The sequence below is a fragment of the Phacochoerus africanus genome, chromosome 8 (genome assembly GCF_016906955.1).
Source record: "Phacochoerus africanus isolate WHEZ1 chromosome 8, ROS_Pafr_v1, whole genome shotgun sequence".
Classification (NCBI taxonomy): domain Eukaryota; kingdom Metazoa; phylum Chordata; class Mammalia; order Artiodactyla; family Suidae; genus Phacochoerus; species Phacochoerus africanus.
The window spans coordinates 164,271,477-164,292,472 of NC_062551.1; the positions used below are offsets into that span (position 1 = coordinate 164,271,477).

At 47.8% G+C, this 20,996-nt stretch overlaps 1 protein-coding gene across 2 annotated transcripts in view; it reads left to right on the forward strand.

Annotated features, from left to right (window-relative positions):
* The window catches only part of ATPAF1 (ATP synthase mitochondrial F1 complex assembly factor 1), a 28,570-nt gene extending 23,921 nt beyond the window's left edge, over positions 1-4,649 (forward strand). For both annotated transcript variants that reach the window (XM_047789173.1, XM_047789172.1), the window contains exon 9: positions 1,774-4,649. In XM_047789173.1, coding sequence (XP_047645129.1) covers positions 1,774-1,968 — 195 coding nt within the window. In that variant the 3' untranslated portion in view covers positions 1,969-4,649. The remainder of the gene's footprint in view (positions 1-1,773) is intronic.
* The last annotated feature ends 16,347 nt before the right edge of the window (positions 4,650-20,996 follow it).

Sequence of the window (20,996 nt, forward strand, 5' to 3'; positions counted from 1 at the left end):
TAGGGAACTAAGGTGTTTATCTCCATGGGTCTTGGAAAGGGAAGAGACTACTGCTTCACATTGAGTGGTAAGAGCAGGGGGCGTGGGGTGAATAAGTGGCTGGGGGTGGGGAGTGCAGGGGGATTTTCCATAACCCTCTGTGAGACACATTTGCACATACCTCTGTCCCAACTCTGCCTACCATTCTAGTGGTCTTCAAACTCGTGATCAGAGCCCTTTGTCCGAACCAAATCTTATTATGGAAAAGCCCAGAATATAACAGCTAACAGAGAGGCGAAGGGACCTGGGGCATCTCCACCAAGCCCCTAGGACTCTGCAGTTTGAACAGCACTGTTGTAGCCTAACCTTACCTCCTCCAGTCTAAGCCTCAACTCGCAGTTGACTGTCAGAGGCCCTACGGTTCAAGGCCTTGGAGGGTGATGGTAGCTGCCTTAGATTATGCATTTGCTTTAGAAATGGTTTGTTCTTCGGGCATGTTTGAATATAAGAAAGATGAAATTGAAGGAGTTATCGACCTTGATCAATCTTAATTATTTTAGCGCCCCCTCTCCCCCCGAAATACTATCAGGGTGGAGTGAAGGGAGTACCAGTCTGGGAGTCCGCAAGTCTGGTCTTAGCGCCCCCTCTCCCCCCGAAATAGTATCAGGGTGGAGTGAAGGGAGTACCAGCCTGGGAGTCCGCAAGTCTGGTCCTGGCTCTGCCACTTACTGGCCACAGGACTGTGAACCCATCCCAGACCCTCAACTACTTTGGTTTCCTGGTCCATTAAATGAGGACTGGGTCGTCTCTGAGGCCCATTTCAGCTCTAAAATTGTATTAATTTGAAATAGCCAATGTTTTGGAAAATGGCTTTTGATTGAAGATCCAGTCCGAGATTAGTGCCTGCTCGTGAGAATGACCTGAAAGGCCCGTGGGAGGGAGTGGAGGTGAGGGGTCTGGGGTGTTTATCACCCTGTTTTCATCCCTCTGTAGCTAGACACAGCACACCTCTGGCGGTTTCAGGAGAGACTTTCCATTATCTTTCGGGCTTAGGTTTTGGCTGTGTGAATACTGTAATCACGAATAAGTGCCTCTGATCAGCTAGAACTGGAGGATGTATTGAAAGCAAAAGTAAGGTTCTGAGGTAATTCTTTTGTGAGCTTTCAAGAGGGTAGCCTGTGTCCTGATGCCACTCATGTTACATTGAGTGGTCTGGTCACCATTTCCCTGCTACTGAGCTTTAGAGAAGATGGCTCCTTCTCTTCCCCGGAGCTTCGCTGGTGGATTCGTTAGAAATGACTGCATAGCAAATTACCACTCCAAAACTTAGTGACTTAAAAACAACAAATATTCCGACTAGCACCCATGAGGATTCAGGTTCAATCCCTAGCCTCACCCAGTGGGTTAAGGATCCAGTGTTGCCCTGAGCTGTAGCGGAGGTCACGGATGCGGCTCAGATCTGGCGTGGCCATGGCCATGGTGGAGACCAGCAGCTGCAGCTCCCATTTGACCCCCAGCCCAGGAACTTCTATATGCATGTACGGCCCTAAAAAGACAAAAAAGGGGTGGGGGGAGGACAGAGATCATACAGTATGATGCATTTTATGTTAAAGGGAAGCATGGGATAATTTGGGTACACAGAGAAAGGGCACCTCACCAAGACTTGGGATGCCAGGGAATCTTTCTGGAAGCACTGATTCCTGGGTGAGGTCCCCCACCTGCCACAGGACTCGGACACAGAGCTTTTGTGGCCCTGTCCCGGAAAGACCTCACTGTTTTTTTTTAACCTTTCAGAATGTTGCTGAGGCACAGTGCATTGCCAACCAAGTTCAGCTCTTCTATGCCACTGATCGGAAGGAGACCTTTGGGTTAGTGGAGACCTTTAACTTCAGGCCCAATGAATTCAAATACATGTCTGTCATCGCTGAGTTGGAGCAAAGCGGACTTGGAGCAGAACTGAAATGTGCTAAGAACCAGGATAAGACTTAGAGCCGTAAGCTTGGCACATAGAATCTGCTCAGCCCTGGATGGTCCTGAGGCTCCCCAACACTTGAACTCTCGGGAGCTCAGCATCTGCAATGAGCAGTCTCTAGTAGGTTGTCCTGTGTGCTTATTGGAAGAGGCGGCATGGAGGCGAGCCCTACTCCTTGATATCCAGGAGTGAAGGTACCCAAGCATTCTGATAATCATCTCCAGGTGTACTTGACGTTTCCTTTTTAAATGTTTGAGGTCAAACCAGAGACAGCCAAGGATCCACAACACGGTTGGCCTGCTTTTACTCAGTGTACTAGTGCATTTGTATTCTGGCCGTTTGGACTGCACAGCTCCCAGTGGGTTAGTTCCTCGTGTTTATGCGACAGGCTAGTAAGCTTGAAGGCCTGCAGTTAGATGTGGCCTTTACCTCCTTTTCCCACTGGGCTGACCAAAGGCATAAGCCCAATACCCTATATTTGGACTCTAGGATAACCAGATAGTGCCAGCTAGATGCCCCCAGAGTTGCCTTTAGTGTAGCTTGTTTGGAATATCAGTAGATTTCAAGTACGGTTAAACACACAGGTACCGTGCCTACGTATTTTTAACCCATAGTTGGTGGCATCTGCTTCTCTAACTTGGCCTGTTGGAATTTGTATATTTGGAGGGGCTGAATTAGTGCAGTGTAAATAAATCAGTACTTGTAAAGAGAGGATCAATCCAGATTTGCATTTTTAAAAAAAAAGAATAACTCTAAACCATGCCAGTACTATTAGAAAAAGTGGGTAGAAGCAAATGTTCCCATATTGGGTGTGGGAAAAATGTAGCAATAAAATAAAGTCTGGCTTACAATATTTGTTAGACTAAATAATGAAATCTGAGCTATGTCCATAGTGTCAGTGCTGTGGGCCGATTTCATCCAAACTCGTCTTTGGACCCAGCAGTTGCTTGAAATGCCAAAAGCAAGAAACAAGCTCTCCAGCGCTGGAAACGCAGGTTTGGTTTGTAGAGTCCCTGTTGGGCTCCAAGCTCAGTGATAGAAGAGCGTGGTGGTTACACACCAGCCTTCCAAACTCGAGGCCCAGAGCCCCCCATTTTGTCGTCAACACCTTTGTTATGCCTCTCCTTCTCTTCCTCTAACTGCCCCACTGCTGCTCCTGCCTCTGCCCTGGTGAGTGTCACTGAACACGGCGAGTGGAATGTAACCAGGATTTGCAGTTCGTGTGTGTTTTCTTTACTGCAGGAGACTTATTATAGGCTGGGCCTGTCCCCAAGTTCTTTAAATGGGATTGGACTTCCCATTATTTTCTGAGTTATGTATATTTTGTTGTACTTTTGAGTCTGTGTGTAGAAAGAGACAGGGAGTATTCATTTAACCTGGAAAGGTGGCTGGTCTTTCACAATTTCTCTAAAGGTTGAACTGTTTCCTAGTACAAATTCAGGCCTCTGGTCCTGACAGTTCATTTTTTTGAGAAACTTGAGTCTGGATGTTTTGAGTCCCAGGCATTTTTTATATTGGGTGAAGTTTCTTTCATGAGTATGTTTGCTCTTCCCTCTAGATGTACCCACTCTTTAGCCATAATACATTTCATAACACCTCCACCAGGGAGTTCCCTGGTGGTCTAGCGGATAGGATTCGATGCTTTCACCTCTGCAGCCCATGTTCAATCCCTGGGAACTGATATCCCACATTAAGACACTGCGACGGCCAAAACAAAACAAAACAACCACCTCCAGCAGAGGATGAGAAAATGATGGGAAAAGAAATCAGAACTGGCTGCTCATTTTATTGTTCCTCCCAGCTTTGCCCTAAATCCCTACTCACCAGAGAAGGGACAGTTACGTTGGACATCTGGCTGTTCTTTATATGTACCTAGCCAGATCTGCCAAAGAGCTAAAAGAAAATCCTAGCGTTGATCAGTACCCTGGTACAACATGAAGTTATAGCAGGTGGACAGGCGCTCGAGTTAAGTGAATCTGGGTTCAGTGACAGGGTTCATCAGCTCCATAATGTTGAACAGATTACTTAAACTCTCTAATTCTGTTTCTTCATCAGTAAATTGGGTATAATAACATCTACCTCATAGGAATATTTTGAGAATGCAATTAACTTATATAGAGACTCTCGCAGAGCCAATAACTGTTAATTCCCTTCCTTTCCTCTACTTCCCCTGCCTCTCACTAAAGGCCAACGGATGAGGTGATCATTCTTCATTCCAGTCTTAAGAGCAAACCTTATCTCACAGGTTCTCAAAACTTTAGGTTGCAATAGAATTACCTAGAATGCAGACTCCCAGGTCCCAAACCCCAACCTGGTGAATCATAATCTTTGCAAAAGGTACTGGGAATCTATATTGTAATATGTACTCCAGATTCTGATGTAGGTAATTAGCCAGCCACACTTTGGGAACCATTGCCATATCAGTTCTTCACAAAAAATACCATTAGCCAGGTCTGCCTTTCCTGTGGACGCTAATCATAGAATCACGTTCCTCTGCTCTTTGCCTCCCATAGTGGCCCCTCTGCGTACTTTATATTATATTTACTTATGTACGCGTATTTTTTCCCCATTAGACTGTGAGCTCCTACAGGGCCAGAGTCTATCTCCATTCCCAGTACCGAGAATATGGCCTGAAACATGGAAGATACTCAGTTTTCTGTTAAGTAAATAAATGACATGGATTTTAGCCAAAACATTACCTTGTGTGTATGCCTATATTTAAATAGTTTGATTTTGGGAGTTCCCTTGTGGTGCAGCAGGTTAAGATCTGGTGTTATCACTGCAGTGGCTTGGGTCACTGCGGTGGCACAGGTACGATCCCTGGCCCAGGAACTTCCACATGCTGTGCGCGTGGCCTAACATAAAATAAATAGTTTAAGAGGCTTTATTAACACACATAGATCAAAAACTTAGTAGAAATATCTACAAACCAAGATAGCAAGTTGAATACAAATCTTTTATACCTGAGCTGATCTCCCGCACTTCTTCGGCGGGCTGTCGGCTCAGTGCAGCTAGCGGTCGCTCACAGAGTGCCTGCCTGCTCGGCAACCACCACGTCAGGTGCTGACGCAGGACGGTGGATGGGATGAGACCTGCGCTCTAGCTCTGTTCCAGCACCGCCGGGGCCTCTTGCTCTGATTCTGTGCCTTCCATCTAGCAGCTGGTCTTAGTTGTCCCTGTCTTGTTCCAAAGATGTGGATGCTGCTCATTCTTTCTGTCCCAAGCTGTTGGGAAGCAGGAGCCCCATGCTCTGTTTTTTGCAGGCTCTGCAGCACTGACCTGTTGTTCCGTCTTGGAAAAGAGGTATAGATGCGCACTCCCTTAGTCGTTTGATTTCGAACGGGGTCAGCATCCATTAATATTTATGGAACTCCTATTAGATGCCAAGCACAGTTATAGGAAACTGGGGAATAAAGCCATGAAGAGGACAAATAAGGCCCCTGTTCTCATGGAGCTTATATTCTTGTGGAAAAAAACAAATGAATAAACCAATAGGATTATTTCAGATACCGGTAGTGCTATGAAAATTTTTAAATGTAATAAAATGTGGAGTGGCGGCAATACCAACGGTCAGGAATGCTGTCTCTGCAGAGGTGACAGTTGACGCTCGAGCTGGGGAAGGTGCCAGGTTAGGAGAACAGCAAGTGCTGAGGTCTTGAAGCAGAGCCAAGCTGAGCGTGCCTGTTTCTGGGCACAGACTTAAAGGTTCAGTCCCGCCCTTGAGGAGCTCACGGTTCGGCGAGGCAAGACCCTGACATGAATACTAATTACAGTACAAGGCGACCTGACCAGTGCCATCCCAGAAGAGGGGCGAGGAGGGTTAGGGAACGCTGTTGGGTGCTGTGGGGAATGCAGATCTTGCCAGGCCATGGTGCCTGCTGGGAAGTACCTGTGGCTTGATAGGAAATAAAAGGTAGACAATATTAAAGTCTCAAAGAATCTGTGTTCCTTGCAAGAGACAGGTGGCCCTGTGTTTTCATAGTTGGTCTCAAAATATATATGCATTCACAAAACCACTACCATTTGTTACTAGGGGCTTACCATGTGCCAGGCACTGTGCTAAGCCCTTTTCTTGGATTGTCTCAGTGCTTCCAACAACCCAGTGAGGTTGGCAGGAACCTGCTGGTTGGTGGGATGTGCTGCTGCGCTCCTTGCCCCTCCTGTCCTCCCCCACCTCCAGCTCAAGTGAAAGGGCAGCTTGCCAATCACCCTTAACCCCAGCTCCAACAGCCAGCCCAAGCCTTAAGGAGTCATGAGACGGCTCTTGAATTCACCTTTGCCTTGAGAAACAGATGTGCCAATTTTCTTGCCAATAACTAAAGAACAAAATGCACTCATGTATTTCTGATTCATCCAAACTTTGTTTCAAAAGACATCACGTCCGGAGTTCCCTTTGTGGTGCAGTGGGTACCAAATCCGACTGGGAACCATGAGGTTGCGGGTTCGATCCCTGCCCTTGCTCAGTGGGTTAAGGATCCAGTGTTGCCATGAGCTGTGGTGTAGGTCACAGATGCGGCTCAGATCCTGCATTGCTATGGCTGTGGCGTAGGTCGGCAGCTATGGCTCCGATTCCACCCCTAGCCTGGGAAGCTCCATATGCCGCAGGAGCAGCCCTAAAAAAGGCAAAAAGGCAAAAAAAAAAAAAAAAGAAAGAAAGAAAGAAAGAAAGGAAAAAAAAAGACATCACGTCCTACATAAAGAAGAACTTCTTTGTGCTGTTTTATACTGCATGAAGCACTTTGGTCTTTGTGATTCTCTTAATGTGGCAGGTTGGTGGCAGCATCTTTATCCCTATTCTGCTAAAAGATTTGATGCATGAAAAGGCAAGAGATGAATGAAGGTCACTGCGTCAGGAACCAAGTCAGAAATAGAAGTCATGCTCCAGACTTAATGGTATCATTTCTAACATCCACAGAGCAGGCTCATCCCTCACAGTCACAGGGCTACTTCTGAGCTCTCTGCGCCTCAGGAACTGGAAAGACTACAGGAAAAATCAGTTCATGCCACTTATGAATCCTCCCAAGCTTTCCAGAGCTTTAGAGCAAAGTCCTTTGGGTTTGTTTTTGGTTTTGGCCATGCTCACAGTATGCTGAAGTTCCTGGGCTAGGGATCAAACCCATGCAACAGCAGTGACAATACCAGATCCTTAACTGCTAGGCCACCAGGGAACTCCAGAACAAAGTCTCTTTGGATCAGTTCACAAGTTTTTGGAAACCGTTGCTGGTGATCTCCCCAGGCTCATCTCTTGCTAGGTCCCCTCCCGTTCCCTTAGATCCTGCCAATCTGGATGACTGACCATTCCCTGAATAGAACTGTGCTCGTCCTCAGCAGAGGGGCTCTGATCTTTGCATAGACTTTGGCAGCCTCAAATGCCCATGCCCCCTTCACCACGTGGATTCTTATTTGTCTTTCAAAGCTCCACTGAAGCCTCTCTTCCCCACTCCATGCAGTCCCTGCCCCGCCATGTGCTCCTCTTGCTTTCCCAGCATTTGTGTTCTGCCTTTGCAGGGCTGTCTCTCCCCCTTAGACTGGACACGCCTCAGAGCCATGGATCCTATCTTACAGGACATTGTATTCCCAGTATCTCCCACGAACCCCTGCGCAGAGAGAAGATACCAGTGAATGTGGAACAAATTCCTCTTAGATGACTCCTCGACTCACCACCTATGTCCACAAACATCCCTTGCACAAGGAGAGCCAGCCCTGGCCAACACGGTGTGGTTATTTCCCAGCCGCAGGCGGCGGCCCTCTTGCTTGCTGTTATTGCAGAGGCTGCCTGTGCAAACAAAGCCAAGGGGCCTTCAGAGGAGGCAGCCCGTGTAGGGTTTGCACGTGGAAAGAACGGAACAAACTTGTGGAGCGAGACAATGAAAGTGCCAGCCTGGTACGTTCAAGCTCCTGCCTTGGCTTCCAGGTCTTAGCATTAAAAAGATCTTAGACACTGTCCAGTCACTAGTTCGTGACTGTGCTTTCAAGAAATCCCAACACAGGGGTCCCCGTTGTGGCTCAGCATATTAAGAACCTGACTAGAATCCATGACTAGGTTCGCTCCCTGACCTCACTCAGTGGGTGAAGGATCCAGCATTGCCACGAGCTGCGGTGTAGGTCAGATCTGCAGACCTGGCTCAGATCTGGTGTTGCTGTGGCTGTGGTATAGGCTGGCGGCTTCGGCTCCAATTTGACCCCTAGCAGGTGTGGCCCTAAAAAGAAAAAAAAAAAGAAAGAAAAGAAAAGAAAAAAATCCCAATAGTTCCTTAGAGGTGGGGACCCTGGGTGCCTGGTCCTTACCCCCATCTCAACCAGAGAAGCAGTGTTTTATTTACTGGGCTTCCCCTAAGCTGTCATTTGAAGAAACTGTTTCTAAGAAAGATTGGAAAAAACCGGGTCTGGTTGAACCTCCCACCCATGATAGAAGCCCCACCTACAGCATCTCCAAGCCATTGGGCAACTGTTTGAAAACTTCCGGGGACTGGACGCTCTCTGCCCTGCCAGCTGACCTGTGCCCTGCAGAGACAGCTGAGTGGTTGCAAGTTGTCCCCATCCTGCACTGTAACCGTCTCTCCCTCCCTTCAGTGGGCTTTGCTCTGCCTGCCATAGTTGGAGCCTCCCAGAGAAGTCCATTTTTCTACCCCACAGCCTCTCCTGGCGATGTGTGAAGATAGCTCTCAAGTTGCCTTGGAATCTTTTCATCAGATGAAACAGCCTACTACCTTTCCTCATATGCCCCCAAACCACAGCCCCTGCTTCTGGACAAACTCGCCAGCATCTGCCTCATGGTTGGGGCTTGGAGTTGAACCCAAGATAGTCTTGTAAGGTGAGCAGAGTCAATGCAGGGCAGCAGTCCTTTGCGAGTTGGCCTGGCCCATTTGACTGTCACCTCTCCACATTGCCACTCACTAAGGTCACCTTACTGACTGCACCTTGCCCTTCGCTCACCCTAGGGACTCCCGCCGTGAGCTGTCTTCCCACGATCTGCTGTCAAACATGGCTTTTCCTACCTGGAATCTTGACTCTGGAGTCTCCATACACATCCCTATTTCATTTCATCTGTCTGGTTTCAGCCCAGTGTTCCCATCACATCTTGACTTGAATCTTGACTATTGTCCAGACCTCCTGTCCCTCCCAACAGAGGTGATACTCACTTTTCCCTGATGCGCTTCTGTATCTGCCATGGCAGGAATCAGAGGGCAGCGGTGTCCCCTCAAGTGTTTCACTCACCCCTTGCACAGACACACACATCCTTGCCTTCATTTGAAACAGCACTGTTTAGTTTGTGGTCCACTGTGATCCTCAGACCACTTTTGTTGTTATTGTCCCAACCTTCACGGTATCCCATGAATCCCCACCTTGCATTCTTATTTCCTCAACCTACGGTTATTCTCCCATTTTGGTCTTACCAAAGGAGCTGACAGATCTTATATTTTGACACTGACTTTGCAGGGGAAGGGAGGAAGCACAGAGGCATTTTCCTGAGCCTCACTTGGAGCATGACTCCCAACAGACTCCGAGACGCTGGCTTCCACTGCCTCTGTTTCTTCCGTTTGAGCTTTTCGACAATTTGATCTTTTCAACAATACAATGAGGTTAACATGACTCCCATTTTACAAATGAGTACGCTGAGAAGACAGCATCACAGATAGTAAGAGTAAGGGCTAAACTGGCATTTCAGCTCTGCCTTAGGACAAGTTCCTCAATCTCTCTGGGCCTTTGTATCCTCACCCGTAAATTAAAAAATAATGATCCGGAGTTCCTGTCGTGGCGCAGTGGTTAACGAATCCGACTAGGAACCATGAGGTGGCGGGTTCGGTCCCTGCCCTTGCTCAGTGGGTTAACGATCCGGCGTTGCTGTGAGCTGTGGTGTAGGTTGCAGACGCGGCTCAGATCCCGCGTTGCTGTGGCTCTGGCGTAGGCCGGTGGCTACAGCTCCGATTCGACCCCTAGCCTGGGAACCTCCATATGTTGCAGGAGCGGCCCAAGAAATAGCAAAAAGACAAAAAAAAAAAAAAAGATCCTAGTTAAAGTTAAGAAAAGGATGAAATGACATACGTAGAGTACTTAGCACTGTAGTTCACGCATAATAAAAGGGCAAAATAGTACCTGTAAGACTGAGTACTTTACTAGGCACACATCCCCTATACGGAGGAGGGGGCACTTCTGCTTTTGGAACACAGAGCTTCTGTTTCTAGAACACAAGTTTCTATTGGGCTCTTTTTCCTGAACTATGCTGCTATTTTCAGAAATTCCCTTCCAAGAATTTAAAGAGGCTTGAGCAATAATAGTCATACCGGAGAGCATGCCATTAGGAAGGCTGGATGCACTGGCAGGTAGGAACAAGGAGGGGAAGGCTGATTAAGCCCAGACAAGAGCGTACAGGTTGGAGTAACCACTGTTTCTCTCTCTTTAATCACCAGCTGGCTGGACCCAATGCCCACACCTGGGCAAAGGGAGGGAGGCATGAGGGCAGGACCCGGAGCCCAACTTCTGACATCTGGGTCCAAAGCCAGGTAGAACTTCAAGTTCCAGGCTAAGGCGCCTGCCTGATTATTTGTGAGGGGCTGATCAGACCAAGCTCCTTCTGATTACAGACCTCTACTTATTTAATTCCTTGTCAGCTCACTAGACATAACAGTATACGGCTTAAAGAGCCCAAAGCCAGAGTTCCCTCATGGAGCAGCAGGTTAAAGATCCAGCATTGTCCCTGTGGCAGCTTGGGTCACTGCTATAGCACCGGTTTGATCCCTGGCCCAGGAACTTCCGTGTGCCAGGGGCACAGCCAAAAATCAAAATCAAAAATCAAACCAAAAAAAGAGACCAAAGCTTGTAATTTACCCACCTGGATGGCCAATTGAAGGACTGAAGCCTCGCCTCTGAAATACACGTTATTTAGATCTGGATGGGACCTGGGAAACTATTTATTCAGAAAAAAACAAAAACAAAAACAATAAGCCTCCAGGTAATTCTGAGGTTCAGCCTGAACTGGGGCCCCCTGCAATAAGTTAGCGATGTTACAGCTGAGCAAAAAGGCCCCAAAGCAGCTGAAATGACTTCCCGTGCTTCCAGGGTATGGGTGGCAACTTTCCGCCCATCCCTTTGCCGCACCCTTTCTCTGCACTTTCATCCCAGGCAACACAATTAGAAAATATCTGAAAAAGAAGGGTTTGATTATTGTCTGCTTCTAAGGAAGATTTCTGGGAAGAGGCAGCTGCTCTAAGCGTGCCTCGGGTGAGGTCCTTGAGAGAGAGCAGAAGGCAGGGGACTTCTGAAACTCCTGGAGGCCAAATGGCTTTCTCATTGGATTCTCAGTGAGAGCTGAGAATTCCCCAGGGCACATGACCCCTGGAGCCAAATGCTGGATTACCTGTTGCACTGGATTGTTGTGCCTGGCCCCTGCGGCTGCGCAGAGAATTGCATGTTGCCCTTGGAGGCTGAAGCTCTCCATCCATCGTGTGTGCCCTTGCTCTCTCACCTGTGGTGAGTGAGCAGAGGTGGAGATATATAGAGAGCTGGGCAGGCAGCAATGATGGGGAATGGATGGGAACTCAGCCACAGCTCGGCTGGCAGACTCACACTCCGTTGCAGCTGGGATTGATTGGCTGGAACTTTCTCGCCCTTCTCAGTTTGTCTCAGAGCCAGCAGCCTGTAGTGTGTCCTCTGGGTGCCCTGGTGGAGAGGGAATTGCTGTTAGGGTCAAGGAAGCTCTCAGTATCTCGGTCTTTGTCCACCGTGTGCCTATTCCCAGAGGCTGGAGACCCTCCACTCTGGGAACCAGGCGACCGCCAGGTATCCTTCTGTTTCCCGAGCTGCTCCTCTCTGTGCTTGGTTTCCTTCCTATCTCCTCCTCTTCTTCTTCGTCCCCCCCCCCTTTTTTTTTTCTTCTTTTTACAGCCAAACCTGCATCATATGAAAGTTCCTGGGCTTGGGGTCGAATAGGAGCTGCAACTGCCGGCCTACGCCACAGCCACAGCAATGTCAGATCTGAGCCGCATCTAAGATCTACCCCACAGCTCAATGCAGCACCGGATCCTTAACCCACAGAGCGAGGCCAGGGATCAAACTTGCATCTTCATGGATACTGGTCGGGTTCTTTACCCTCAAAGCAACAACAGGAATGCCTCCTTCTCCTTTTCTACCCTTGGCTCTCGCTACCTGAATTTCTAGATGCCATCTGTTTGGGATATGACCTGTTGCAGCAGATTTTGCAAGGGTATCAAAAGAGCAAGCAAGAAATCTGAGGGTAGTTGATGATCTTAATGCTGTTAATTGTTTAAACAAAAATCCAGACACAAATGTCTGCATTCATCTACTTTCCCAGGGGACTTTTAGAAAAGTGTCTCACGCCCTTTCGGAGTTGTTCTCCTTTCCCTGATTTACTGGGTAGGTCAAACGAGTACATCTGCTCAGGCAATGTGAGGCAAGAGGGTGGACTGTGAGTGGAGTTGGGAGGCCTGGGTTTGCATCCCAATTCTGCCACTTTCAGGCTATGCCTCTTGGCCAAGTCATTTCACCTTTTGCTGCCAATACTCACCTCCCAGGGTTGTTGCAGAACTCAAAAATGTCTGGAGTAAACATCCATCGATAGATGATTGGATTAGGAAGATGTGGTATATGTACACAATGGAATACTACTCGGCTATAAAAAAGAATGGAATCATGCCATTTGCAGCAACATGGATGGAACTAGAGACTCTCATCCTGAGTGAAGTAAGTCAGAAAGAGAAAGACAAATACCATATGACTTCACTTATATCTGGAATCTAATATACAGCACAAATGAACCTTTCCACAGAAAAGAAAATCATGGACTTGGAGAATAGACTTGTGGTTGCCAAGGGGAGGGGGAGGGAGTGGGGTGGACTGGGAGCTTGGGGTTAATAGATGCAAACTATTGCCTTTGGAATGGATTAGCAATGAGTTCCTGCTGTGTGGCACTGGAAACCGTATCTAGTCATTTAGGATGGAGCATGATAATGTGAGAAAATAGAATGTGTACATGTATGTGTGACTGGGTCACCATGCTGTACAGTAGGGAAAAAATTGTAGTGGGGAAATAACAATTTAAAAAAATAAAAATTAAAAAAAGGAAAAGAGAAAAATCATTAAAAGAACAAAACCAAAAGCAAATGTCTATAGAGTGGTGAAAGAACTTTGTAAGCCAGAAATTTCCTTACAGCTATCAGTTGTTGCTACTGTTCCATGAGAGAACCCACTTTTCAGGGTTAATAACTCAAAGAGAAGACAGAACCTCATGGGCTGAACCAAGGGAGCAGACCTGCAAAGCTCTGAGACCTTTCTGTGCCAAGGGCTCCCCGCAGAGGAGGCCGGAAGGCTTCCTGGAAGAGAGGAGTACACACCCTTCATTCCTTTAGCCTTGAGCAATGCTGCGCTCCTAGAGCTGCTTCTTGGAAACGGCCCAAACGCAGCCCATGACCAGCTGGATGACAGCTTCGGGAAGTCACAGGCTGTACTTGCCTGGGAATCCGGACTCCGTGGGGTGCAGCGTGGGGCTCCCGCCCACTGCCTGAGTGGCTGCTTCCTGGATGCAGGGGATACAGTTTCCCCACCTCCAGGAAATGAAGCCAAGAGGGCACCTAGGGGTTCTCTGAGACACAAATGCAGGGCAGAGTTGAGGGTGTCATCTCCCATCTTTGTTTCATGCCCCTCCACCCCCTCCCTCTGGGGGGCAAGGACAACTTAACAGCTGCAGAAAGACAAATCTCTCTCCTCCCCAGGGTCGATGAGGAGGAGAAATGAGAAAATGCATGTCAAGCACAGGTATGGAGAGGGCTGACTGAATGGCTCTTATGGTCCGTCCTCATTATTTATCTTTGGGCTGATCTCTGTTGCTCCCTGGGCCTCAGTTTTCTCGTGTCCTCTGCAGAGATTAGACTGAACGATAGCCAAGGACCTTTCTTCTTGAAGAGCCACTCCGTCTCTGACCCGCTGCTTGCTAAGGATCTTCTGCAGGCTCAGTCTTAGGATCTATGAAGTGGGACACCTGGGCCTAGTGGAAGTTCCTCAGAAGACCGAGGCTTTGTCATCACGCACAAAGCAAGGGCAAGCGCTGCATGTGGCCCCGAGACAGAGCCTGGCATCTAATGAGCCCTCCGGAAATGCTTATGGAATAAATGAATGAATGAATGAAATAGATGTACTGTTTCCACCCCACCGTGCTGTATGATGTTAAAACTCTACTAATCTCCCACTGTTATTACTGGACGACATCGGCCCAGACCTCTTGGAGGTCCCCCATTTTTACCCCACCCCACAAGTGGCAGGGGGAATAGGAAGAGGTGGTCTTAGCACCCAGGATGCACTAAGAGAATACCGTAGTCCGGATGGCTTATAAGCCACAGAAATTTATTTCTCCCAGTTCTGGAGGCTGGAAAGGCCAAGACGAAGGTCCGCAGATCCACGTGCTGGTGAGGACCTGCTTCCTGCTCATAAGCAGCTGTCATCTCACTGTGCGCTCGCATGGTGGCGGGGTGGGGGAAGGAACTCTCGGGGGCCTCTTTTCTCCGGGCGCTAATCCCATTCAGGAGGCCTTCATCCTCTGACCTCAGGACTTTCCAAAAGCCCCATCTCCAAATACCATCACGTTGGGGATTAGGCTTTGACATATGAATCTGGAGGGATATAAGCATTTCAATCCATAGCAGAGATGCTCAAACCTTAGTCTTCTATATAAACACCACTGGGAAGCTTGCTAAATGGCAGATTCGTGGGCCCACCCCAGAGACACTGAAATAAAATCTTTATGAGCAGAGGCCCAGAAATCCACCCTTTTCATTTTATTGTTGAAATGTTCTAACACATAAGCCAATAGTATAATGAATCCAAGCCTCCATGACCCAACATTAAAAAATTTCAACACATGACATTCTGGTTTCATTTGTGCTGCCACCCACTTTCCCTCAAATCCTGGATTTCATGTTATTTCATCTGTATGTACTTCTGTTTATATTTCTAAAAGACAAGACTTTAAAAAATTCCTAAAATAAATGACTCCTTAATATCAAAAGTGCAGTCCTATTCAAGTTTCCCCAATTGTCTCATTAGTTTTCTTTATTTTAAACGTTATAGGATTTTTTTTCTTTCTTTTTTTTTTTTTTTCTGCCTGAGCCACTGCAGTAACTACACTGGATTCTTTTTTTTTTTTTTTTTTTTGTCTTTTTGCTTTTCTTGGGCCGCTCCCGCGGCATATGGAGGTTCCCAGGCTAGGGGTCCAATCGGAGCTGTAGCTGCCAGCCTATGCCAGAGCCACAGCAACGCGGGATCCGAGCCACGTCTGCGACCTACACCACAGCTCATGGCAACGCCGGATCGTTAACCCACTGAGCAAGGGCAGGGACCGAACCCACAACCTCATGGTTCCTAGTCGGATTCGTTAACCACTGCGCCACGACGGGAACTCCTACACTGGATTCTTAATCTGCTGTGCCACAAGGGAACTTAATAACAAAGGAATTTTTATTGAAATCAGACTGAATTTATTCATTAACTTAGGGAAAATAGACTTTTTTTTCCTGGGCCATTCCCACAGCATGCAGCATGCCAGGGATCAAACCCATGACAAAGCAGTAACCAGAGCCATAGCAGTGATAACACCAGATCCTTAACCCACTGAGCCACCAGGGAACTCCAAAATTGACATCTTTAATACTGACAAGTGTTTCTGAGAATGCTTATCTTTCCATTTGCTCATCTTATTGTGTATCCATCAGTGTTGTCTTAGAGTTTTTTCATATAGGTTTGCATCTCTTGTTAGATTTATTATATTATCATTTCTTGTCATTGTAAGTGAGACTTTCTTTTTTCCATTCTATTTTCTAGCTAGCTGTAGTTTGAATATATGAAAGCTATAGTTTATGTATATTTTGTACTCTGCTACCTTACTGAGTTCTCTTTATAGTAGATTTTGAGTTGATTTCTTGGGTTTTCTAGGGAGACAACCATTTTGTCTGCAAATAATATCTTTCCTTCCTCTGTTTCAATTTTTTTTTTTGTCTTTTTGCTATTTCTTGGGCCGCTCCTGCGGCATATGGGGGTTCCCAGGCTAGGGGTCGAATCGGAGCTGTAGCCGCCGGCCTACGCCAGAGCCACAGCAATGCGGGATCCGAGCCGTGTCTGCAACCTACACCACAGCTCACGGCAACGCCGGATCCTTAACCCACTGAGCAAGGGCAGGGACCGAACCTGCAACCTCATGGTTCCTAGTCGGATTCGTTAACCACTGCGCCACGACGGGAACTCCCCTCTGTTTCAATTTTGAAACTTCTAATGTCTTTCTCTTACCTAATTGCATTGACTGTTACTTCCAATATAACGTTAAATAGTAGTGGTGACGCGGGCATCCTTGTCTTGTTTGTGACTTTAGTAGAAATGATTCTGATATCACTGCTTCACAATTAAGTTTTTAACATAATAAGTATCAGTATTGTAACTACTCCATTTGGCTCTGAAAAAGATATATTTTATTATATTAGGAAAAAAATGCACCTAATTTCCATCTTACAAGAGTTAATTTTATTTTTTTACAGCTACACTCGGCACATAGAAGTTCCCCGGCCAGGGATCGAATCCATGTTGCAGTTGTGACAACCCTGGATCCTTAACCCACTGCACCAGGCCAGGGATCAAAGCCCTGCCTCTGCAGCTGCCCAAGCTGCTGCAGTCAGATTCCTAATTGCACCACAGTGGGAACTCCAAGAGTTAACTTTTAAAAATCAAGAATGAGTGTTAATTTTGTCAAATGTTTTTCCACCACCTGTGGAGATGATCACCCTAGACCCGTTAATGATTTTATTAATAAATTTCCTAATTTTTGGTGGTTTTTAAAATGGAAGTATAGTTGGTTTACAATGTTGTGTCAGTTTCAAGTGTACAAAGTTATATATATACATATAAATATATATATACATATAAATATATACACACACATATAAATATATATATACATATAAATATATACACACACATATAAATATATATATACATATAAATATATACACACACATATAAATATACACACACATATAAATATATATACATATAAATATATACACACATATAAATATATATATACATATAAATATATATACACATATAAATATATATACACATACATACATACATATATATATGTATATATATTCTTTTTCATCTGTAGAATTCTCCTCATTCTGGATTTTGCTGATTTCTTCTCCATAGGGTCATTTCACTTATTCCACTATTCCCAGTCCTTCCTGTAAGTAGTAGTTAGATTTCCAGGCTTAGTCAGAACCAGATGGCTCTCTGCAAGGAACCCGCATGCTCACTGGGAATTCTGAGGCAAGTGTTACCGAATGTGTTTGGAGAAAGGATGCTGTGGAGGAAGCAAGAAAATGCCGTGGGAATTGGGGCAATCGGGGGAGGCTTTCCTGTAGGAGAAGGGCTTTGAACCGGGGTGGTGCTCCAGCAGGCAGCCCCAGAGGCTGTACATAGTGCAGCACAGTGGCAGAGGAGGGATCAGCATTGGACAGAACTTTCTGCGCAGGCTTCCTGATGGGTTCTGTGGAAGAAAGAGGCTGGCACACTGGCGAACCCTCCCACCCCCACCCCAACCATCACTCCCACTCCTGGGATACACTGGAGCTGGAAACCGATCCAAGTGATTGGAGGGCGTGGGCCTGGGGGAGGAGGCAATGTCTATCAGGGCCACGTTGGGGGTCAGGTTGGGGGGCTGAGAAATTGTCTTAAGGCCCTTATGCACCCCAAGCTTCCACCGCAGCCTCTAGAGGTCTTCTTCCCAAGAAACCTGGAGAGGGGAAGGCAATGTCTCCAACTCAAGGAGTGAGTGGGGAGCCGGGAGGGAGGAGGACCTTGGAGCACAACGCAAGGTTCTCAAGGTCAAGGGGGCCCTCCTGCTCTTCAGAGGGATTGAAACCCTCCAAAGCCCATGTCACAGGGCACTGAGCCACTATTGCTTGCACACATCCCTTCCAAGAAGTGAGTGTAGCCGTCCAGGCTGCACTGTTGGGCAGCTCTGATGTGCCAGGGGTCTTGGGTCTCTGCCCCCTGCCCTCCAGGGTCACAGAAACAAGGGCAACCCTTCTTCTACACAAAAGCCTGCGGACTGTTGAAGGCAGCACCCTGAGAAGGACTGGCTGCAGCCTTCCGTTTTTACAAGAACCATCACATCTGATCCTCACAGCTCTTGCACGGGGGGCATATCATTATCGTGGTTGTTTCTATATTATAAGAGCAGAAATGGGCTCATAGAGACCACACAATTTTTTTTCCCCTTTGGCTTTTTTAGGGTTGCACCTGCAGCATATGCAAGTTCCCAAGCTAGGAACCGGCCTACACCACAGCTCACAGCAAAGCCAGATCCTGAACCCACTGAGCAAGGCCAGGGATCGAACCCACACTCTCATGGATCCTAGCAGGGTTCGTAAACCGCAGAGCCACGAAGGGAACTCCAAGACCACACAATTTTGATGTACATGCTTCTCAACCTCGTCTTCCCTGTCACAGTCCCTTGAACTTTGACTTCTCTTTTATTTTTTAATTTTTTATTTTTTGCTTTTTTAGGGCCAGACCCGTGTCATCTGAAAGTTCCCAGGCTGGGGTCGAATCGGAGCTATAGCTGCCAGCCTATGCCACGGCCACGGCAATGCAGGATCCAAGCTGCGTCTGCCACCTACGCCACAGTTCATGGCAACGCCAGGTCCTTAACCCACTGAGCGAGGCCAGGGATCAAACCCGCATCCTCATGGATACTAGTCAGGTTCGTTACCACTGAGCCATGACGGGAACTCCCTGAAACGTGTCTTCTTCAACTAACCTCAATCCCTCTTACTGCCATGGTTATTCTTTGCTTTTTCTGTGTTCCGGGATGGAAGAGCCAGGATGGGAGATCCTGCCTTCTGGATGGGGAAGGGCAGAAGCTGAAATAGAAAACTTTTCTTGGGAGACTGAGGAGAAGGTGGGCCCCATCAGGCTGCAGGAGCAGCCAGATGCCTGATGGGGTGAGCTGGGGGTACGGTTGCTCATTCTGGGGGGAGTATGGGAATGGGGGGGGGGCTTTCCTGGCAGAGGAGGGGCTGGGGAGTTCCCAGGGAGAGTCGCTCCGTATCAGCGGAGTCACTGGGTAGAGGCAGGAGGAGGAAGCTGGTTCTGAGAAGGTACTAGACATGGTATGGCTAGAAGATGCTTTTGTGGTACAGAAAGTTGAGGCCCAGAGAGGGGCAGGAGATTTCCCAAAGACACCCAGCGAGGCAGGAGCCCAGGTCTGGACTCCACTCCAGCCACTGGCTTTCCCATCAAGGAGCCCGGACTGCGCGGTGGAAGAGGGTACATCCTCAGTGAAGTCTCTGACAAGTCCCGCCACGCTGTCAGAGACGGCCCTGCGTGAGCGCAAGGAACAGCATGTAGGTATGCAGGGCTGTGGTGTTACGATGTGCCATCAGAAAGGCCAGGAGTAACCCAAGGACATGCGTGGTAAACCCAAGACGTTCGTCGGGGTCTTCTCAGCCCCAGCAGAGCCTCCCGGAAGAACGCAGTCTTCCTGGCCCAGAGTGAGCCACAGGAAGGGAGGCCAGGCGTTTGCGGGATCTGGGCTACCTCTGGCTTCTCCCCATTCTTCCACCTGCCTCCCATTCCACAGGCCAGCCCGGCGGCTCCCATTGAGGCAGACAGCTGGGAGCTCTGCAGATAAGCTGGGAACTTCTGAAGTTCCTTCAAAATGGATCTATATTTCCCCCAACACGAGATTCTGTGCTTTTCACGCTTCACCAAGCAACCTCCTGCCTATCTTATAAAACCCAGCTCGGAGGTACAGCAAATGACCATGTCCCAAGCCGCAGATGGAGTCACATCACATTCCAAAGATGCTCACAGACCATGACCCGACCACAGTGAAATATAATTAGAAGTTAACAAGAAAAATATACACCTCCCGTAAGTTAAAAAACTAAAAAACACACTTCTAAATCATCCACGGGTTAAAGAGGAAATGACAAGGAAATTATGAAATATTTAGAACTGAATGATAAGGAAAGCATAGCAGTTTCCACGTCCTTTCAAAGTCACAGTGCCAGGGCCCACAGGCCAGTATTTCCGCTGCCCCTTCGCGTTCTCCACATTCCTCGCAGCTCTTGGCCGCAGGAGGCCCACCTGTATGGGCGGCATCAACTGTTCTCTGGTCCTTGGCTTCTGGTAGGATTTGGCCAATGGGGAATCCTGGCCAGAAACCAGAGGGAGGGCAGTGAGGTTTCTTTTTACCCTCAGTCCTTTGCAGTAAGATTGCCATGGGCCGGGTACGCCCCCCGAGCCCAGGCCACAGCTCTGGTCAGCAGTGCCATGCTCAGGGCTCCCACTTTTACCCCTCCCTCCCAGCACCCCTCCGACCTAGGGTGGACAGCAAAGGGCTGCTAGTCCTTCAGTGATAAGCTATCCCTGTGGTTTCCTTACACCCCAACTGCACCTCCAAGTACTGCCTTCTTTACATGCACCTCAAAGCGCCTACTCTGGGCATTCCATGTGTTTCCTGCAGATAACTCCGCTCCAGCAAGCGCTCGCCTCCGTCCATTAGCGTTCTCACATCTGGATAACTGAGCTCTGACCTTGTGTCCTCTCTGTCCTGTCACCTTGGCTGACCTGTCAGCACCATCACCTGATCCCTGCTCTCAGGGCAGAGTCATGCTCAATAAGCGGTATTGATTAGGATAGCAAACAAATGGATGACTAGGTTTGAATTCCTTCTGCGTACAGTAGAACAGGCAAAGGCTTGCCCATAGAGGATTTGGTCGCAGAGTTAAGACTCAGACTCAAAAAAAAAGAGAGCTTTTGATGGGGACAAAAATAGGTATTCAACAAAAGAATGAATTCTCAGTTCATTCGCCAATAAAGAGCTGGAGTTCTTGGAGTTCCCTTCGTGGCTCAGCGGTTAACGAATCTGACTAGGATGCATGAGGATGCAGCTTTGATTCCTGACCCCTCGCAGTGGGTTAAGGATCTGGCATTGCCGTGAGCTGTGGTGTAGGTCGCAGATGCAGCTCGGATCCCT